At 32.4% G+C, this 15790-nt stretch overlaps 1 protein-coding gene across 1 annotated transcript in view; it reads left to right on the top strand.

Annotated features, from left to right (window-relative positions):
- LOC143056125 (uncharacterized) overlaps positions 1 to 15790 on the top strand; it is a 240686-nt gene that overhangs the window by 148709 nt on the left and 76187 nt on the right. Inside the window, exons 55-63 of the mRNA XM_076229211.1 lie at positions 91 to 363; positions 3325 to 3615; positions 3829 to 3977; positions 6601 to 6742; positions 8707 to 8810; positions 10509 to 10712; positions 11067 to 11241; positions 12389 to 12663; positions 12866 to 13021. Coding sequence (XP_076085326.1) covers positions 91 to 363; positions 3325 to 3615; positions 3829 to 3977; positions 6601 to 6742; positions 8707 to 8810; positions 10509 to 10712; positions 11067 to 11241; positions 12389 to 12663; positions 12866 to 13021 — 1769 coding nt within the window. The remainder of the gene's footprint in view (positions 1 to 90; positions 364 to 3324; positions 3616 to 3828; positions 3978 to 6600; positions 6743 to 8706; positions 8811 to 10508; positions 10713 to 11066; positions 11242 to 12388; positions 12664 to 12865; positions 13022 to 15790) is intronic.

The raw sequence follows: 15790 nt of genomic DNA on the forward strand, positions 1-15790 counted from the left end.
ATTAACTTTTAAACTGTTTTATATTAATTCCAATGGATGTGAATTGAAGTTATAATACATATTTTAGTAATTAAACTTGTAAATTTTTAGTGAAAACTGATGGCATGACTGATGGATTAAGATTAGAAAATGGAAAAATGTACTACTCTTTAGTGAAGGTGACCAATGCTTTGAACTACACCTACATTTTAAGATCAGATGGTGTCACTATTGAGAAAAATCCACTTTTACCTGGAAAGGTGTTTGATGGCGATATTAGAGGCTATGACATTAAATTCTTACCATCAAATACTATAATCTATGCAAACTGGGATGGATTTGGTTTACCTTCTAATGCCATGAAACAAGTGAATGTGCTGTCAGGTATAAGTATAATTGATGTATTTTGTGGAACGATAAATATTGTTTATTATGCCCAGCCTTTGATAATAGGGACACTAATTTTTATCCTTGATCATCCTTCCGTCAATCTTTCCTTCAGTCAATTCAATTTTTTGTCTACAATCAAAGTTTAGTCATTCATATTTTATGAAACTAATACACAAAGCTTGGAAAACTGATTTTTTTTTCATGCTTTAAAACTTGAACAGGGGCATTTCTGTCTTCAAACACAGTCTTCTTTCATTTTAACAAAGACTAAACCAAACCATCAAATAATTTAAGTGAGAGGTATTGATTGACATGGACAATAATATGGACAATAGATACCTGACAATAATTGGTGATTTAACCGTGTACCTGAGTGGACCATATCAAGGGAAACTCAAATGTTTGTTAATTTTATCATCTTCTGCAGGGACGAAAAAAGGGCACGGCAAAATCCAGTTAAGTTATGAATTTTCTAAATCATACAATGCATTTAAATTCTATTTATCTAGGGCATGCTTTGCCTTAAAACTTTTCCAGATGCACAGGTTTGTCAATACTCAGAGTAAATTTTGAGGTGAAAATACAGCCATTTTAGCCATAGGGTCACATGAACCCTAATACTGTGTAACAAAACCACTAACATTAAAGATAAGAAAAACTTGAATTTCTTTCTTACAAAAGTTGTTTATGGCGAGGACACTGGTTCAATCCAAATCTTTTGCTGCAGGTATGTTTGATTTTACAAGAAAACTATCTTAAATAATAAATATTCAAGTTTCAGCTTTCTATACAGTATGGGTTTTGCTCATTGTTGAAGGCTGTATATTACCTGGAATTGTTCAAACATTATTTTTTTTCCTGACTATATAGTTCCGAGACCACCATTGCCGTCCCTTGATTTTCGTTGTTCACAAATATAGTCTCTAGTGTTGACAGTGGGTTACTTGCCATTAATTTTTATACCCCTTCCAAATTTATTTCTCCATGTTTAATGCCTCAAATTGCAAGTAGGGGGGTGAAATTACACTGTAAAAAAAATTGGGTCCAGAAAGTAGTGATTTGGTCCAGCTGAAAAGGTTTAAATTTAGCACTTCGGAAGCTGTCAAAAGATTTCAAGACGCCCTAAACATAAAATTGTCCATATTTTGAGTTAGAGACGATGAAGTGTTCTGTAATTTTGATATAATTTGTCCCAAAAGTAGTACAACACACTGTAAAAGTTTCTTTGAGAAAGCGCAGGTGGGATTTTTTTAATTTTCATTTATGTTCTAAAAGAAATGCACTACGAAATAATTGTGGTCTCGGACCATATATCATCAGTCTGATTTGACAATTTATTCGGATTTATTGGACTTTAATCATTTTATTCGACCATACAATTTTTGCGTTTCTATTATGCTATGGCGATCTCTGCATCGTCGTCGGAAGACATTTTGGTTGACAGACAATATTTGAGTAAAAGTATTTCTATCTTTAAGTTTTTTGCAACACAAGGTTTGATAACACATTAGGAAGCTTGGGATTGAATTTTGAGGTCATTGTCTTAGCTGTTTAGTAAAAAAGGGGTAAAAAGGTAGGGATTGATATTTTGGGTAATGGTCTTTAACGTTTAGGAATTAGGAGCCAAAAAGGGGACTAAAAACTGGAATGATTTGGTTTATAGACAATAACTTGAGTATTAATCTCCGTGGATTACTTGTTAATTGTTCCACAATGTTTAAGCCATGAAAGGAAGGTTTAAGATAAAGGAACCACAACAATACTTTTGTTATACTTTGTATAAATTGCTTATTTCTTGACATATTTTACTAGGGTTGTCTTGAATTGGTGGGGGGCTTTAATTAGCTGAATCTAACCCTGAATTAAGAAGTTGGATTTTGGGCCCTATTTTTTAATTGGTCCATATTAAACATTAATGTCCTTGACTGGACGTTTATGGTATACCATTGTCCGTCTGTTCGTTGTCCACATGTCGTATTATAACTCAAAAACGCTTTAACCAAATTGCATGAAACTTTGGTGAATTGTTTATATCTATTAATGTGTGCTCCCTTTTTCAAAAATGTACCATTATTGAAGCCCCTCTCGGAGGTGTTCAGGTCAAATGTACAGACATACCATTAATAACCACATTTAAAGCAGTAACCACTAAATTGACAAATAATATCTGCTTGCTGTTCATTTAGTTAGAGAATCAAGTGTGTCAAAATCAGGTCTAACTTATTAGTTTTGTGGACTTGAAGAATTATATTTCTCATTTTCATCCTACAGATCAAACAAGTTAGCCTCTTGTTTTATATTTTTCAGAAAATATTGTTTTCGTTTTGATTTTGCTTTTGTAAATATCATTTTGTTTCGTTCCATTCTTATTTCGTTTCACACTTGTAACAGGTATCATCTTTTTAGTCTTCTCTCCTTTCCTATATTTTATAAAAAAATCAAAACAATCAAACTTTCACATGTTTTAAAAATCAATATGAGGAAAACTGTACGTTCAGTTAAGTATTATTACAGTTTGCTAATATATCTTAGATATTAATTTTTAAACGAAGTTAAAATGATTATAATTTTAATTTTTTGGTGTAATCTTTTATAATTTCAGTAAAAATAAAAAAAAAGGAATTTTGATATTTTTAAACAGATAAAAAAAAAATGAAAACTTTTAGAAATTTTAAATTGATAAGTGTTACACGAACCACGGGGGCATCATCTGTATCTTTAGGACACATTCCCCTTTTTTTTTATGATAGTATAATCAAACATGTTTGTTGTAATGATGATGGAGTTAAGTGATGAAATATTCAATAAAAAAGAAACAGAATGCATTAAACTTTATATATTGGAAAACTTGAGTCTTCATTGGTCATATTGATAAAAAAAAAAGACAAATAATCTGCCCATTACTTCTATGGAATGATTTTGATAGAAGATTTTAGTTTACTGAATATTTTGTAGGAAACCCGGGATTGCAAGTTGACCAATCACAGTTGGAGGCACAAGATCCAAACCAGGAAGTAGTATTCTATGAGGTTGCCGTGGGAACAGACAGAAGATTCCCTAAGACCAGAGATGATGTTGTTCCTTTTACAAATGTAGGACTAAACAAAACAGTCATTTTCTATGACCTTGAGTTAACCCCATTAACTGGTAACTACTACTTTACAGTGAAGGCATACAGTGCTTCATACTCTATAGCAACAGTCACCTCAAATGGTTTCAAGGTCGGATTTAATGAAGGAGTCACAGGTAAGGGTAATGTTTGGATGATCTTGATCTTGATTACAAAATTCTATGATAACACAAAAGTAAAAAATAGTTATGAAATTAATACAATGTGACCATAATGATTTCAACATGTTTGTATTGTTGTCAAATACAGTATAAACATAAGAATTTTGATTAAAACTATTATGAATGTTTTTTTTATTATTCATGTATTCTTAATTGTTTGCATTCCAGCTGGAGTTATTTTGATGCAGAAATACATTGCTACAGACACCTATTTAGATATTCAGTTTGAAGGATTTACTTCTAAGTTAGATATCTTGATGTACCACGTAGCTTTGTCAAACAACTCTGATGCCAATAATACTAATTGTAAAGCATATGTAAGTTATTCGTTAGAATATCTTAAAAGGGTATTGGAGACCTCCATAAATATAGACAACGTTATAAAACCAAGGAACTTTAAGAAGAAAACAACGGAACATACAAAACACTGAAATGCAACAAAGCGCCAACATGCACAGAAACGGTCCATTTAATAACAACTGCCATATTCCTGATTTAGTACAGCACATTTAAAGAATAATTGGTGGATTGAACCTGGTTTTAGGCTTGCCGAAACCTTCCAATTTTTGGCAATTTATTAAAAATATATATCGCTAAAATGACAACAATACGGACAGGAATACAATACAAATGAAAATAAGTACACTCAGCACAGAAAGGTGCATAAATAGATAATATAATAATACCTACAACAAGTTAGCAGTAGAATAACAACAGACATCTCCCATTAATGACAGCACAGGACACCACAAACAGATATGTATTTTTTTGGCTTTTATATAATCTTAAAGTTCATACAATTATATGGAACGCGTTCATAAATTCACAATTATTTTTACAAAACTAGTCCCAAATAATTATCTCGAAAATGACTGTCTTGAAAGGCTATTTTAAATTAATGCTGTGACGATGTCATAATTATTTCGACCAACACACTACTTTATCCATGGAAAATGGAAATTAACTTGTATAAGACAAACGTATACTGCACCAGAAACACAGATCTCAAAACACAAACGTTAAGACACAACACAATATTCAACCAAACTTACAAAAGATTTAGAGCAAATCTGATAAGAGGTAAAAATGTTCATCGGGTCAAGATAAATCTGCCCTGACATTTTTAGACGCATCAGACATTCCTTTGTAGGGTTGGTGTCCCTGCATTGGTAATATTAGGGAAATTACCATACTGGTTTTTTTTTTGTAGCCCTTTCCTTCTTTACTGTATAGGTACACCAATTTGATTTTTAATCCATATTGAGTCATAAAAAAATGGGTTTGAATCAACCACCAAACTATCCATGATTCTGTAATGAGGAGTACTTAAATAGGTGCAATTTGGGTACTCGGTGCAATTTGGGTACCCTTATGTTAGAGATAAAGTGTAAACAGTTAAGAAAAATCTACTAATAAGGCAACATGACAAAAATATTATATTGACCCCATAAAGAGTTATTGCCCTTTATAGTGAATTTTTAACAATTTTTTATAAATTTTTGTAATCTTTAAAAAAAATCTTCTCCTGAAACTACAGACACAAATTTAACCAAACTTGGCCAAATTTATCATAAGGCTATCTAACTTTGAAAATGTGTCGGATGACCATGCTTACCAACCAACATGGCCAAAAATAGAACATAGGGGTAAAATACATGTTTTGTTTATTATTTTTTGAATCGTTGTGAATAGAGAAAACCTAATAGAGCAAAACTATTCAGAATATTGAGCTCTACCAATTCCCCATATACGTCACAACAGTTAGACAAATTGTAAAGGAGTCATTTTGAAATGACATGTTTTACCATTTTTTTTCAATTTTGCCTAGTTCCATGAAAACTGTTATATTTAGAGAATAGAGATAAACATTTTTCTTTTCCGTTATGCCTTATATTATTTAAATTATAATAGATAGATAAATACTTTAAATCACAAAAATTATCAGCAAATTTTGCCAATACAGTTGGTAGACTGTCACTCCTCGTAGGAGTGATTGCCCTTAAAGAAGTTTTTTTTTTGGTGTTTTGATCAAAAACTAAAGATGATAGAGAGAAACTAAACAGACTAAAAGATCAGTAATACAAGATCAATAAAATTGAGATTTTTGTCACGAAGTCTTTTCTCGTCTCCAATGTTGGGGATGGCCCTTTGTTTGAAATGCACTTAGACCAAGGTTAGCGATACAGGCTCTTTAGAGCCTCTAGTTAATCTTTTCTCCTCGTGACACTTTTTGGGCAGTTTCTGCCATAGGAGCACACTCTTGTATGAGAAGTTTGTAAAGTATGAACATTCACAAGCATAACGTATCAACTGAGATATGTAAACACAATTCGAGGGGAGCAGAGGGTTTGTTACTGCTGAGAAATTGGCAAAATGAAAACATCCTGTTTGTCATAGATTGTCTTGTGTGAAGTTGTCCATCTGTGTTAATATCAAGGAAAAGTTCACTGGGATATGTGAGATGCAAGTACTTTTTGAAATATGGGTTATTCAATAATAGGACACCAAACAAATGTTACATATATCAACATACCTGTTTTTAAGAAAAGTAACTTTAGTATAGAATATGTCAAACCCTAAAGCTTCAAAAGGGCTTTTACTAAACTTTTTTTTAAGGTTTAAATGTTTGCATATAATGAAGTAAAATAGATTGAGAGAGCATTTGTGCCTTTGAATTTGGCTGACGGAAATATCATATTTTATCAAATCTCAGTAATCCAGAATAATTGCTAAATGAAAGTATCAGCAGCATTGACATTAACCACTAGGTATTGAAAATTTGTTATGTAACTATGCTGACTGTATGTCTCAATGGTCATTTCTTAGTCCTTCCTTCAAACTTTAAGCATAATATCTCCATCTCATCCACTTTTATTATGTCTTCATCATAACCTCATCATTTTAAAGGCATGCATTTCGCTTATCCTCCTTTTTGCACAGATTGATGGTGGTTCAGCTTCAGTTGAAGAGAAGAAGCAATTATTTACAGATTATGATGCCACAAATATAAACAAGTACACGTTCACCACAATGAAAAATCTCGATCTGATACAGGGAGCTTCATATTATGTGTATGTTATGGGTAAGTCTAGTCTAACCAAAGGAGTTCATACATACCAACCGCTACGATTTTATGTAATTGTTATGAATTTTGGACCAAAATTACAGTTGTGCAATTAACAGTCTACTTGGCTTGTTACGGAACATTGTGACACAATTGTGTTATAGTTGTATAACAATAACTGTTGAGTTATTCAGATTATTGATTTTTTTTAGGTTTCATGGGACTCTCTGTTGAAAGTGATCTATCAATTTCTTGTTTGATTCTGAATAAGTACGGATGTTCAATATTCTAGTTTTTAATATTTTTTCTCAAATTCTCTGAATGCTCTGATTTTAATGTTTTGCTAAAATGCCAATTAAAAGAAATCGATCCCAACACTTACTTTTCTTTTCATAATTTTTTAAAATATAATTTAAAAGCCTTTTTTGAAAATCTTATAAATCATTGTTTTTTTAATAATTTTAGAAGGGAAAGGTGGCAATATTAAATGTATTAAATTCAAGAGAGAATCATTTGCCCCCAAATAAAGAATAATCCTAAAATTCAAGGAAATGATTTAACTCAATCCAACACAGAAAATGAAAACACAGAGGTTAAAATAAACATGTTTGCAAACGATACACAAATTTTTGATAGAACAGAGGAATTATTAAAGGGAACATTTACAGCTTAAGAAATATACTAGCGGGCATCAAGAGCTAGGAAAAATTATGAGAAGACTTTAGGGGTATATTTGGGACATTGGAATTTTTTTTCTAAAACACCAAAATATAAAAAACAAAATGATGATCAAATGGACCAGTGTTCGTTATTTTTCAGGAAAATGCTTTGACATTTTTTTTTTCAAATTTAGATATGTTGTTTTCTGTGACAAAATGAAGGTCAAGTGGAATTTTCACGAATTAAACATTTCTCGGTTTTGATTTCTGGACCCTTTTAAGTAGCTTATTATGTTATTGAGTAATTTCCCTTTTGTACAGAAACTAATACGTTTAGATAGTCTATCAATGATTAGTTCTGTTCAATTGATTAATCAGGAGTTTCTTTAAAAAAAAAAATGTTTTTATGTCAAGTGTGTTTTGAAGGTAGATGTCACAGTTGTAATGTGGTATTTTATTTTTGTTGTGTGTGTTTATTTTAATTTTACTTCATCCTGTTTGGGGTTCCAGATGTGCAAATTCATAAGATAATAATCTATTTTTATAAAAGGATATTTTTTTTCATTTCATAACGTTGTGTAGATAAAGTTGTTGACATTCATAGATAAAATGCAGATTTATTAGTTTGATACAAATGAAAGAAAACATATTGGAAACTATTGACTATATAACATATTGGAAACTATTGACTATATATATATATATACTATCTCATTCTGGCAATTGTCAATCACCCAATAATTGAAGTGAAATATTTATTTGAAAACTAATAATTATATTTGGTTATAATTTTAAAGAACTATGGTCAATTCATATCTAATTTAGATTTACATTATTGTTTTTTGGAAAAAAAGTTTGGGTATTTCCCTTTGAACAGAAATGGTTTAGCTAAGAAGTATTTCAACAAAAATGAATTCTTGGGGTTCTTTGATATGCTGATGGTAATAATGTAATTCGATTTCCGATATTGGACCATAATAGGTAAATGTTCAATTTAAAAATTTTCAGATCTTTCACCACATTTATTAAATGTTGTGTCTGTACTTGCTCAACTGTTCAGGGTGTAACGTCAGCAGGGAAATCAGGTTTGCTGTCTATCTGACAGCCTCTTGTTGTCTTTGTAATGAATAAGAATGTAACTAATGTGCTAAACAGAGAATAGTTTTTTTGTTATAATAGAGTCCACAATTAATCCTGGACGATGGAACATTGTAATCACAGGGCCCCTTTATGGCGAAGTATAGACTCATGCAAGAAAGATATACATGTATTATGTGACAAGAGTTAATTTCAAACTCCACTCTATGAATTTATCTTCAATAGGTACTGATAAATCTGGAGCTTGTGGTATGGTCATGCATGAATTCATTGTGGACTTCACACAACCAGACAAAGGCAGGATAAAAACTGGACCCTATTTTGATATGGTTTGTATATTTATGGTTGCACTTTTATATTTAACTCGACACTATTCATTTTTATGCCCATGCGTATTATTTTACCTCCTTCGTCCCATCATATAGTTATTCCAGATAACTTTTTCTCAGTACTGCCAACTTACATGAAGCAAATGCGTGAGATTTGGCCAACATTGGAAAGATCAAAGAGAAAAACAATAGATCAAAGGAAAATGCCACCAAATAAGCATGAACATACATGCGTCTCACGCTAAATGTGTGACACTTGTCTGCCCTGCCTCTTACAGTTTGAAAGCTAGGAAATGTTTACTTTATTGGCTGTTTGTACATATATTGAAATTGTGCATGTGGTCAGAGTTTTGATTTTTCTTATATTTACTCCTTTTAGAGATAGTTAAAAAAAAATATTTTTTTTAGTATTTACTTGCATAAGAGTTGCGTAGCGTTTCCTATTAACTTCTTCTACAGTTTGAATGCTACACTGAGTTTTCTCCTCTCACAGTGAACCATAGACCTATGTGCTATGCTGAACTTTCTGTATTTAAAAACTTTTAAATACAATTTCATCTGCTGGGGCATCATTTGTGTCTCCAAGACACAATAATGTCGCATAGAAAGTCCTACATTACCTTTGTTATATTACAGTTGCTTCAGAGTGAAGTGCAGGGGCATCACTTTGTCTAGTTTATTTGTAATTTCCAAATTAAATTAACTATGAATTGTAATAAGACCTTAGTTGATTTTGAAATAACACTTGATGTACACATTAAAATAACATATATTAAAAAGAAGATGTGGTATGATTGCCAATGAGACAACTCTCTACAAGAGACCAAATGACACAGACATTAACAACTATAAGTAGCCATACGGCCTTCAACAATGAGCAAAGCCCATACTGCATAGTCAGCTATAAAAGGCCCCTAAGTGGCAATGTAAAACAATTCAAACGAGAAAACTAACGGCCTAATTTATGTACAAGAAATGAACGAAAAATGAATATGTAACACATAAACAAACAACAACCACTGAATTGCAGGATCCTGACTTGGGACAGGCACATACATACTTAATGTGGCAGGGTTAAACATGTTTGCGGGATCCTAACCCTCCCCCTTACCTGGGACAGTGGTGTAACTGTACAATATAAGAACAAACTATAAAAATCATCTGAAAAAGGCTTAACTTATCAGATGGACAAAAATACAAATACCACAATTATAAGTGGATGTGGCCGGTACTTTTACATCCCAACAACAAAAAGACACTTAATACAGATCTGAGAGTACTTGCAGCTACTGTAACCTAATTAAAAGCCACTAACAACTAATAAAAAAAATTATGCATCTAAAACTAAATTATCAATCAGTACTCATCCAACATCCAATGGATTTAGTATAAAGGTGTCATAAACAGTCAGAGAAAAACATGACCTTGTGCAATGCCAAGATACAGGTATCGATAAATTTTAGATCCATGGATATGTTTTAAACCACACTGCATTTTGCAAAAATTTCTTTAAGATTTCTGTGTTCAGTGACTTGATTTTCTATATACATGTAGAATATCAGTTCTTTGGAAAATGGATTTTTTTTAAATGTTGATTCCCCTCAAAATATGATCTTCCAATTTGCTCAGTGAAAACGTATTTTGATAGATATGTATTCATCTGTCTCTGAATTTGAAATAAAATTCTGTACATTTCAGCCTGTGACTTACAATCCATCCAATACCTCTGTATACGTGTATTGGGAGGGATATTTTGACAACGTTTCTGATATTGCCACATATGAAGTTTCACTGTGGAGAAATAAATCATGTTCAGAAGTTTCTGAGTCAGAGATGATTGTTAGCTGGATTACCTTGACAAATAACTATACAGATTATAGTTTCATAGATCTTACTCTAAATGTAAGTGTATAAAACATTTGTAAGAACTCTTTGATATATAGTAATACTACTCCAATAAGTAGTTAACATGCCGGAAAATATGTTTTGAAAATTTTACTTAGCCATGTATTTTGACCCATATGTAAAAAATGACCATGGAGTCAAAATACCTTGGGAATACCTTTTGCAGAAGTTGTGGACATAGAAAAGATCCTGAAATTTCTGTGTGTTTGCACTTTTTTCTTTAATGTCATAATCAGTTGGTTAGATATTACAAAACAAAATGAATTATTTGAATGCTTGCTTTTAATTTAGAGGGTATGTAGTGTGTTACTTTAATATAGACTAAAAGTAAAAAGTTGATATTATTTATAGAAATCAGAACCTTTGAGTGTGAAGTTTATTATCACAAATGGAGCAGGTCTGTCCATAACAGATGAATCAGTACCAATACTAGTAGACATGACCAAACCAACTCCTGGTAAAGTTGTGGATGGCTGGGATTTCAAGAAAGATCGTGTTTGGTTTAATTCTCCCAACAGTGCTAAAGGTTAGTATTGAAAAATAAAATAAACAAAATTGACAATGGAAATGAGGAATGCGTCAAAGATAGCTATATTACTAAATTATTGATTGTTCAACAAATAATGGTATATTTTTCTAACCATTGGAAATATTTGATTCCATTTTACAAGGTACACAAGTTACTCAAATTCTAGATCATTGATTCTGTAACACATACTTAACTGATTGTCTGCTTTACTTTTGCTGGCAAATATAAACGTATTAACAATTTTGGTATTTAGCAGAATTTTGTCTCAAATGACCGTAGATCTGTTCTGTAACCATCTGATGTCAAGCAAGAATCCCTTTTTAATTGCGAAGTCAAATGTTTTAATTGACATGTCAAAGTGCACGGGTACTTGTATGATCTTACGAAATGGTGGACAAATTTGCATACGAGTGTAAATTCGTCTATTGCATGGTTGAGAAAGCTAGAGAGAACCAAAGACATTTGGTAGGCAACCTGACAATCCTAGCCAATTAAGATAGGGAGTTGAGCCCATGTACCACTTGCTAGTGAAGACTCCAATATTTCATGGATATTCAGGACAGGTACAAATATTAAATAAATATAATAGTTGGACTCGGCAGTCACTTGGAACATTAGTTTATTTGATAGAAGTGCTGATAAAATTGCTTTGTAACATGCCACTTACCTACCATTATCTATGAGTTGTTGCAAGAGATTTTCATAATGCTGAGAGCTAAGCACTTTTGTTACTTTATGCATAAGAATTAATATCCTTATTCCAACTAGACAAGCCTACACATTTATACATCCTTCACAGCAAACAGACCCATCTAGCTGGGATTAACAAACCTGACTATTTATCGACCTTTTGACTATACAAATATATATTACATATAACATGAAGAAATAAACGTATATTTATTAATATATGAAGATAATATTAATAGCGTAGGAAAATATCAAATGTATTTGTACTTGCTACAAACCAGAAATCTCGGCAAGCCTCGCTTTTCTCTCTGTTTCTAAAGGTCGTCTTTGTATTTTTACACTGTGCAAATATTGTATAGATAACCCAAAAAGTATGATGTTGTAGGAGCTATAATTCATTGCTTCATTCTTAAAGGTAGAGTATTGCAATTGCCTGATAAAATATTTTTTTCAGGATCTATCCTTCATATGGCAAGTCCATTTGGAATGGCATGTCCTACACGTCCAGTGCCTATTTTAAATGATACCAACTGGAAAATCCTTCAGCAAATAGGCTTCAGAGATCCTACAGGACAGAACTGGCCCATTAAGATGCGTACAGAAAATATTGGACATGAAATTTTTGATGATGAACTATGGATCAAGTTGGCAAGAGATACAAATTTGAACACTATGTATTCTGGAGGATACTTTCGAAAAGCTGACTATGAAAGAGGAGGAGAATGGGAGGTTAGTTCAGTATGGTATAACAGTTGAAAAGTAAAAAGCCTCATATAGGTTTTCAGAATTAAGAGTCTGTGACTGGGTAATTACTACTGCGGATTCATTTTTATTTCCGGGAAACTTCAGAAAAAGCAAATGAAATAAATTTAGTTGTTTTTTAAACTATTTTGACTTAAACAACAAATAATGAAACTATTTTAAATTGCAGTTTGAAATAAAGGCTGCCAGTGGTGAAGGCATGGCAGCAACCTCTGTGATGTTATGGGATGGACCAGAGGGTGAAATAATGCCATACAATCATGTTCCAGAGGCTGACTGGTCTGTCACTGTCTGTTATTGCTGTTTTGAAAATCCGATTCCAACAGTAAGTATAAAGCCTTTAAACATTACCTCAAATATGTAAGGTTGAAGGGGTTTCCTTTGTAAGTAACCTCAAAAACAAATGATCAGAGAATAAAAGACATTTTACAAGCAGAAAGTAATATTTCAAGGTGGCGATTTATTGATATTGATGTTATTATAGACAATAGTAAGTATACCTTTAGAAATAATTCCTTTGCATTTTTGAGCTGCTGTCTCATTGATGCATACATCTCTAGAGCATACATGTGACAAAGTTTTCAAGAGTTTGAGCCTCATCATTGTCAAAATTTTTATCAAGGTTTTAAGTGTTCATTTTGATTATAAAGCTACATATTTTCCCTGTTTTTTATTTAGATGCGAGTATTAAAATACTTTATCTTAACAAGATAAATGTAGATCTCAATTTTGCCTTTGTCATGTTAGGAATTGTTTTGAACTCCTTTTGACTATTCATTACATATAAACAGCATTATAGTCATTTTATGTCCATTTTTAGCTCACCTGGCCTGAAGGGCCAAGTGAGCTTTTCCCATCACTTTGCGTCCGTCGTCCGTCGTCCGTCGTCCGGCGTCGTTAACTTTTACAAAAATCTTCTCCTCTGAAACTACTGGGCCAAATTGAACCAAACTTGGCCACAATCATCATTGGGGTATCTAGTTTAAAAAATGTGTGGCGTGACCCGGTCAACCAACCAAGATGGCCGCCACGGCTAAAAATAGAACATAGGGGTAAAATGCAGTTTTTGGCTTATAACTCAAAAACCAAAGCATTTAGAGGAAATCTGACATGGGGTAAATATGTTTATCAGGTCAAGATCTATCTGCCCTGAAATTTTCAGATGAATCGGTCAACCCGTTGTTGGGTTGCTGCCCCTGAATTGGTCATTTTGAGGAAATTTTGCTGTTTTTGGTTATTATCTTGAATATTATTATAGATAGAGATAAATTGTAAACAGCAATAATGTTCGGCAAAGTTAGATTTACAAATAAGTCAACATGACCGAAATGGTCAGTTGACCCCTTTAGGAGTTATTGCCCTTTATAGTCAATTTTTAACCATTTTTCATAAATATAAGTAATCTTTTACAAAAATCTTCTCCTCTGAAACTACTGGGCCAAATTAATCCAAACTTGGCCACAATTATCTTTGGGGTATCTAGTTTTAAAAATGTGTGGCGTGACCCGGTCAACCAACCAAGATGGCCGCCACGGCTAAAAATAGAACATAGGGGTAAAATGCAGTTTTTGGCTTATAACTCAAAAACCAAAACATTTAGAGGAAATCTGACATGGAGTAAAAATGTTTATCAGGTCAAGATCTATCTGCCCTGAAATTTTCAGATGAATCGGTCAACCTGTTGTTGGGTTGCTGCCCCTGAATTGGTAATTTTGAGGAAATTTTGCTGTTTTTGGTTATTATCTTGAATATTATCATAGATAGAGATAAACTGTAAACAGCAATAATGTTCATCAAAGTATGATTTACAAATAAGTCAACTTACCGAAATGGTCAGTTGACCCCTTTAGGAGTTATTGCCCTTTATAGTCAATTTTTAACCATTTTTCGTAAATCTTAGTTATCTTTTACAAAAATCTTCTCCTCTGAAACTACTGGGCCAAATTAATTCAAACTTGGCCACAATCATCTTTGAGGTACCTTGTTTGAAAAATGTGTCCGATGACCTGGCCATCCAACCAAGATGGCCACCACGGCTAAAAATAGAACAGGGGTAGCATGTAGTTTTTTGCTTATAACTCTGAAACCCAAATCATTTAGAGGAAATCTGACAAGGAGTTAAATTGTTAATCAAGTCAATATATATCTGCCCTGAAATATTCAAATGAATTGGACAACCGGTTGTTGGGTTGCTGCCCTCCAATTGGTAATTTTTAAAGAAATTTTGCTGTTTTTGGTTATTATCTTGGATACTATTATAGAAAGCGATAAAACTGTAAACAGCGATAATGTTCATCAAAGTAAGATCTACAAATAAGTCCACATGACCTAAATGGTCAATTGACCCCTTAAGGAGTTATTGCCCTTTATAGTCAATTTTTAACAATTTTCATTAATTTGGTAAATTTATGTAAATTTTTACCAAATATTTTTCTCTGTTACTAATGGGCAAAGTTCATTATAGATATAATTGTAAGAAGCAAGAATGTTCAGTAAATTAAGAACTTCAAACACATCACCATCACCAAAATACAATTTTGTCATGAATCCATTTGTGTCCTTTGTTTAATATGCACATAGACCAAGGTGAGCGACACAGGCTCTTTAGAGCCTCTAGTTAAACCTGTTATACTTTAGTACTTACTATAGTGAAATCCTTAACATGAATAATATTTCAAGGGAATGTGCTGTGTACCAAGGAATATAACCACTTACCTTTGACCTTATTTCAAATAATTAGTTTTTTTAAATTCCAAAATAGCCTTGATAAGACCTTTTTAGTGCACCACTGCTTTTTGTCACTGGAACATACCCTACCCTTTTTACATGCATTGTTATGCATCTTTCAAATTTCTATGATTTTGATGTCACTGCATTCAAGGTGAAGGTCAAATTTACTAAAAACTTCTGTAGAAAAGAGGTTTTATAAATGCTGAATATGGAATTGCAACCTACTTGGATATAAGGGCACAATGTCCCCACTGATTTTTATGTCACTTTTTAATGTCATGGTCATAGAAAAGAAAAAAAAGATTTTTGTACCACTATACATTTACTACTGTCTAAAATCTTAACCAAAAACAATCATATTGTA

The sequence above is a fragment of the Mytilus galloprovincialis genome, chromosome 13 (assembly GCF_965363235.1).
Source record: "Mytilus galloprovincialis chromosome 13, xbMytGall1.hap1.1, whole genome shotgun sequence".
NCBI classification, from domain to species: Eukaryota; Metazoa; Mollusca; class Bivalvia; order Mytilida; family Mytilidae; genus Mytilus; species Mytilus galloprovincialis.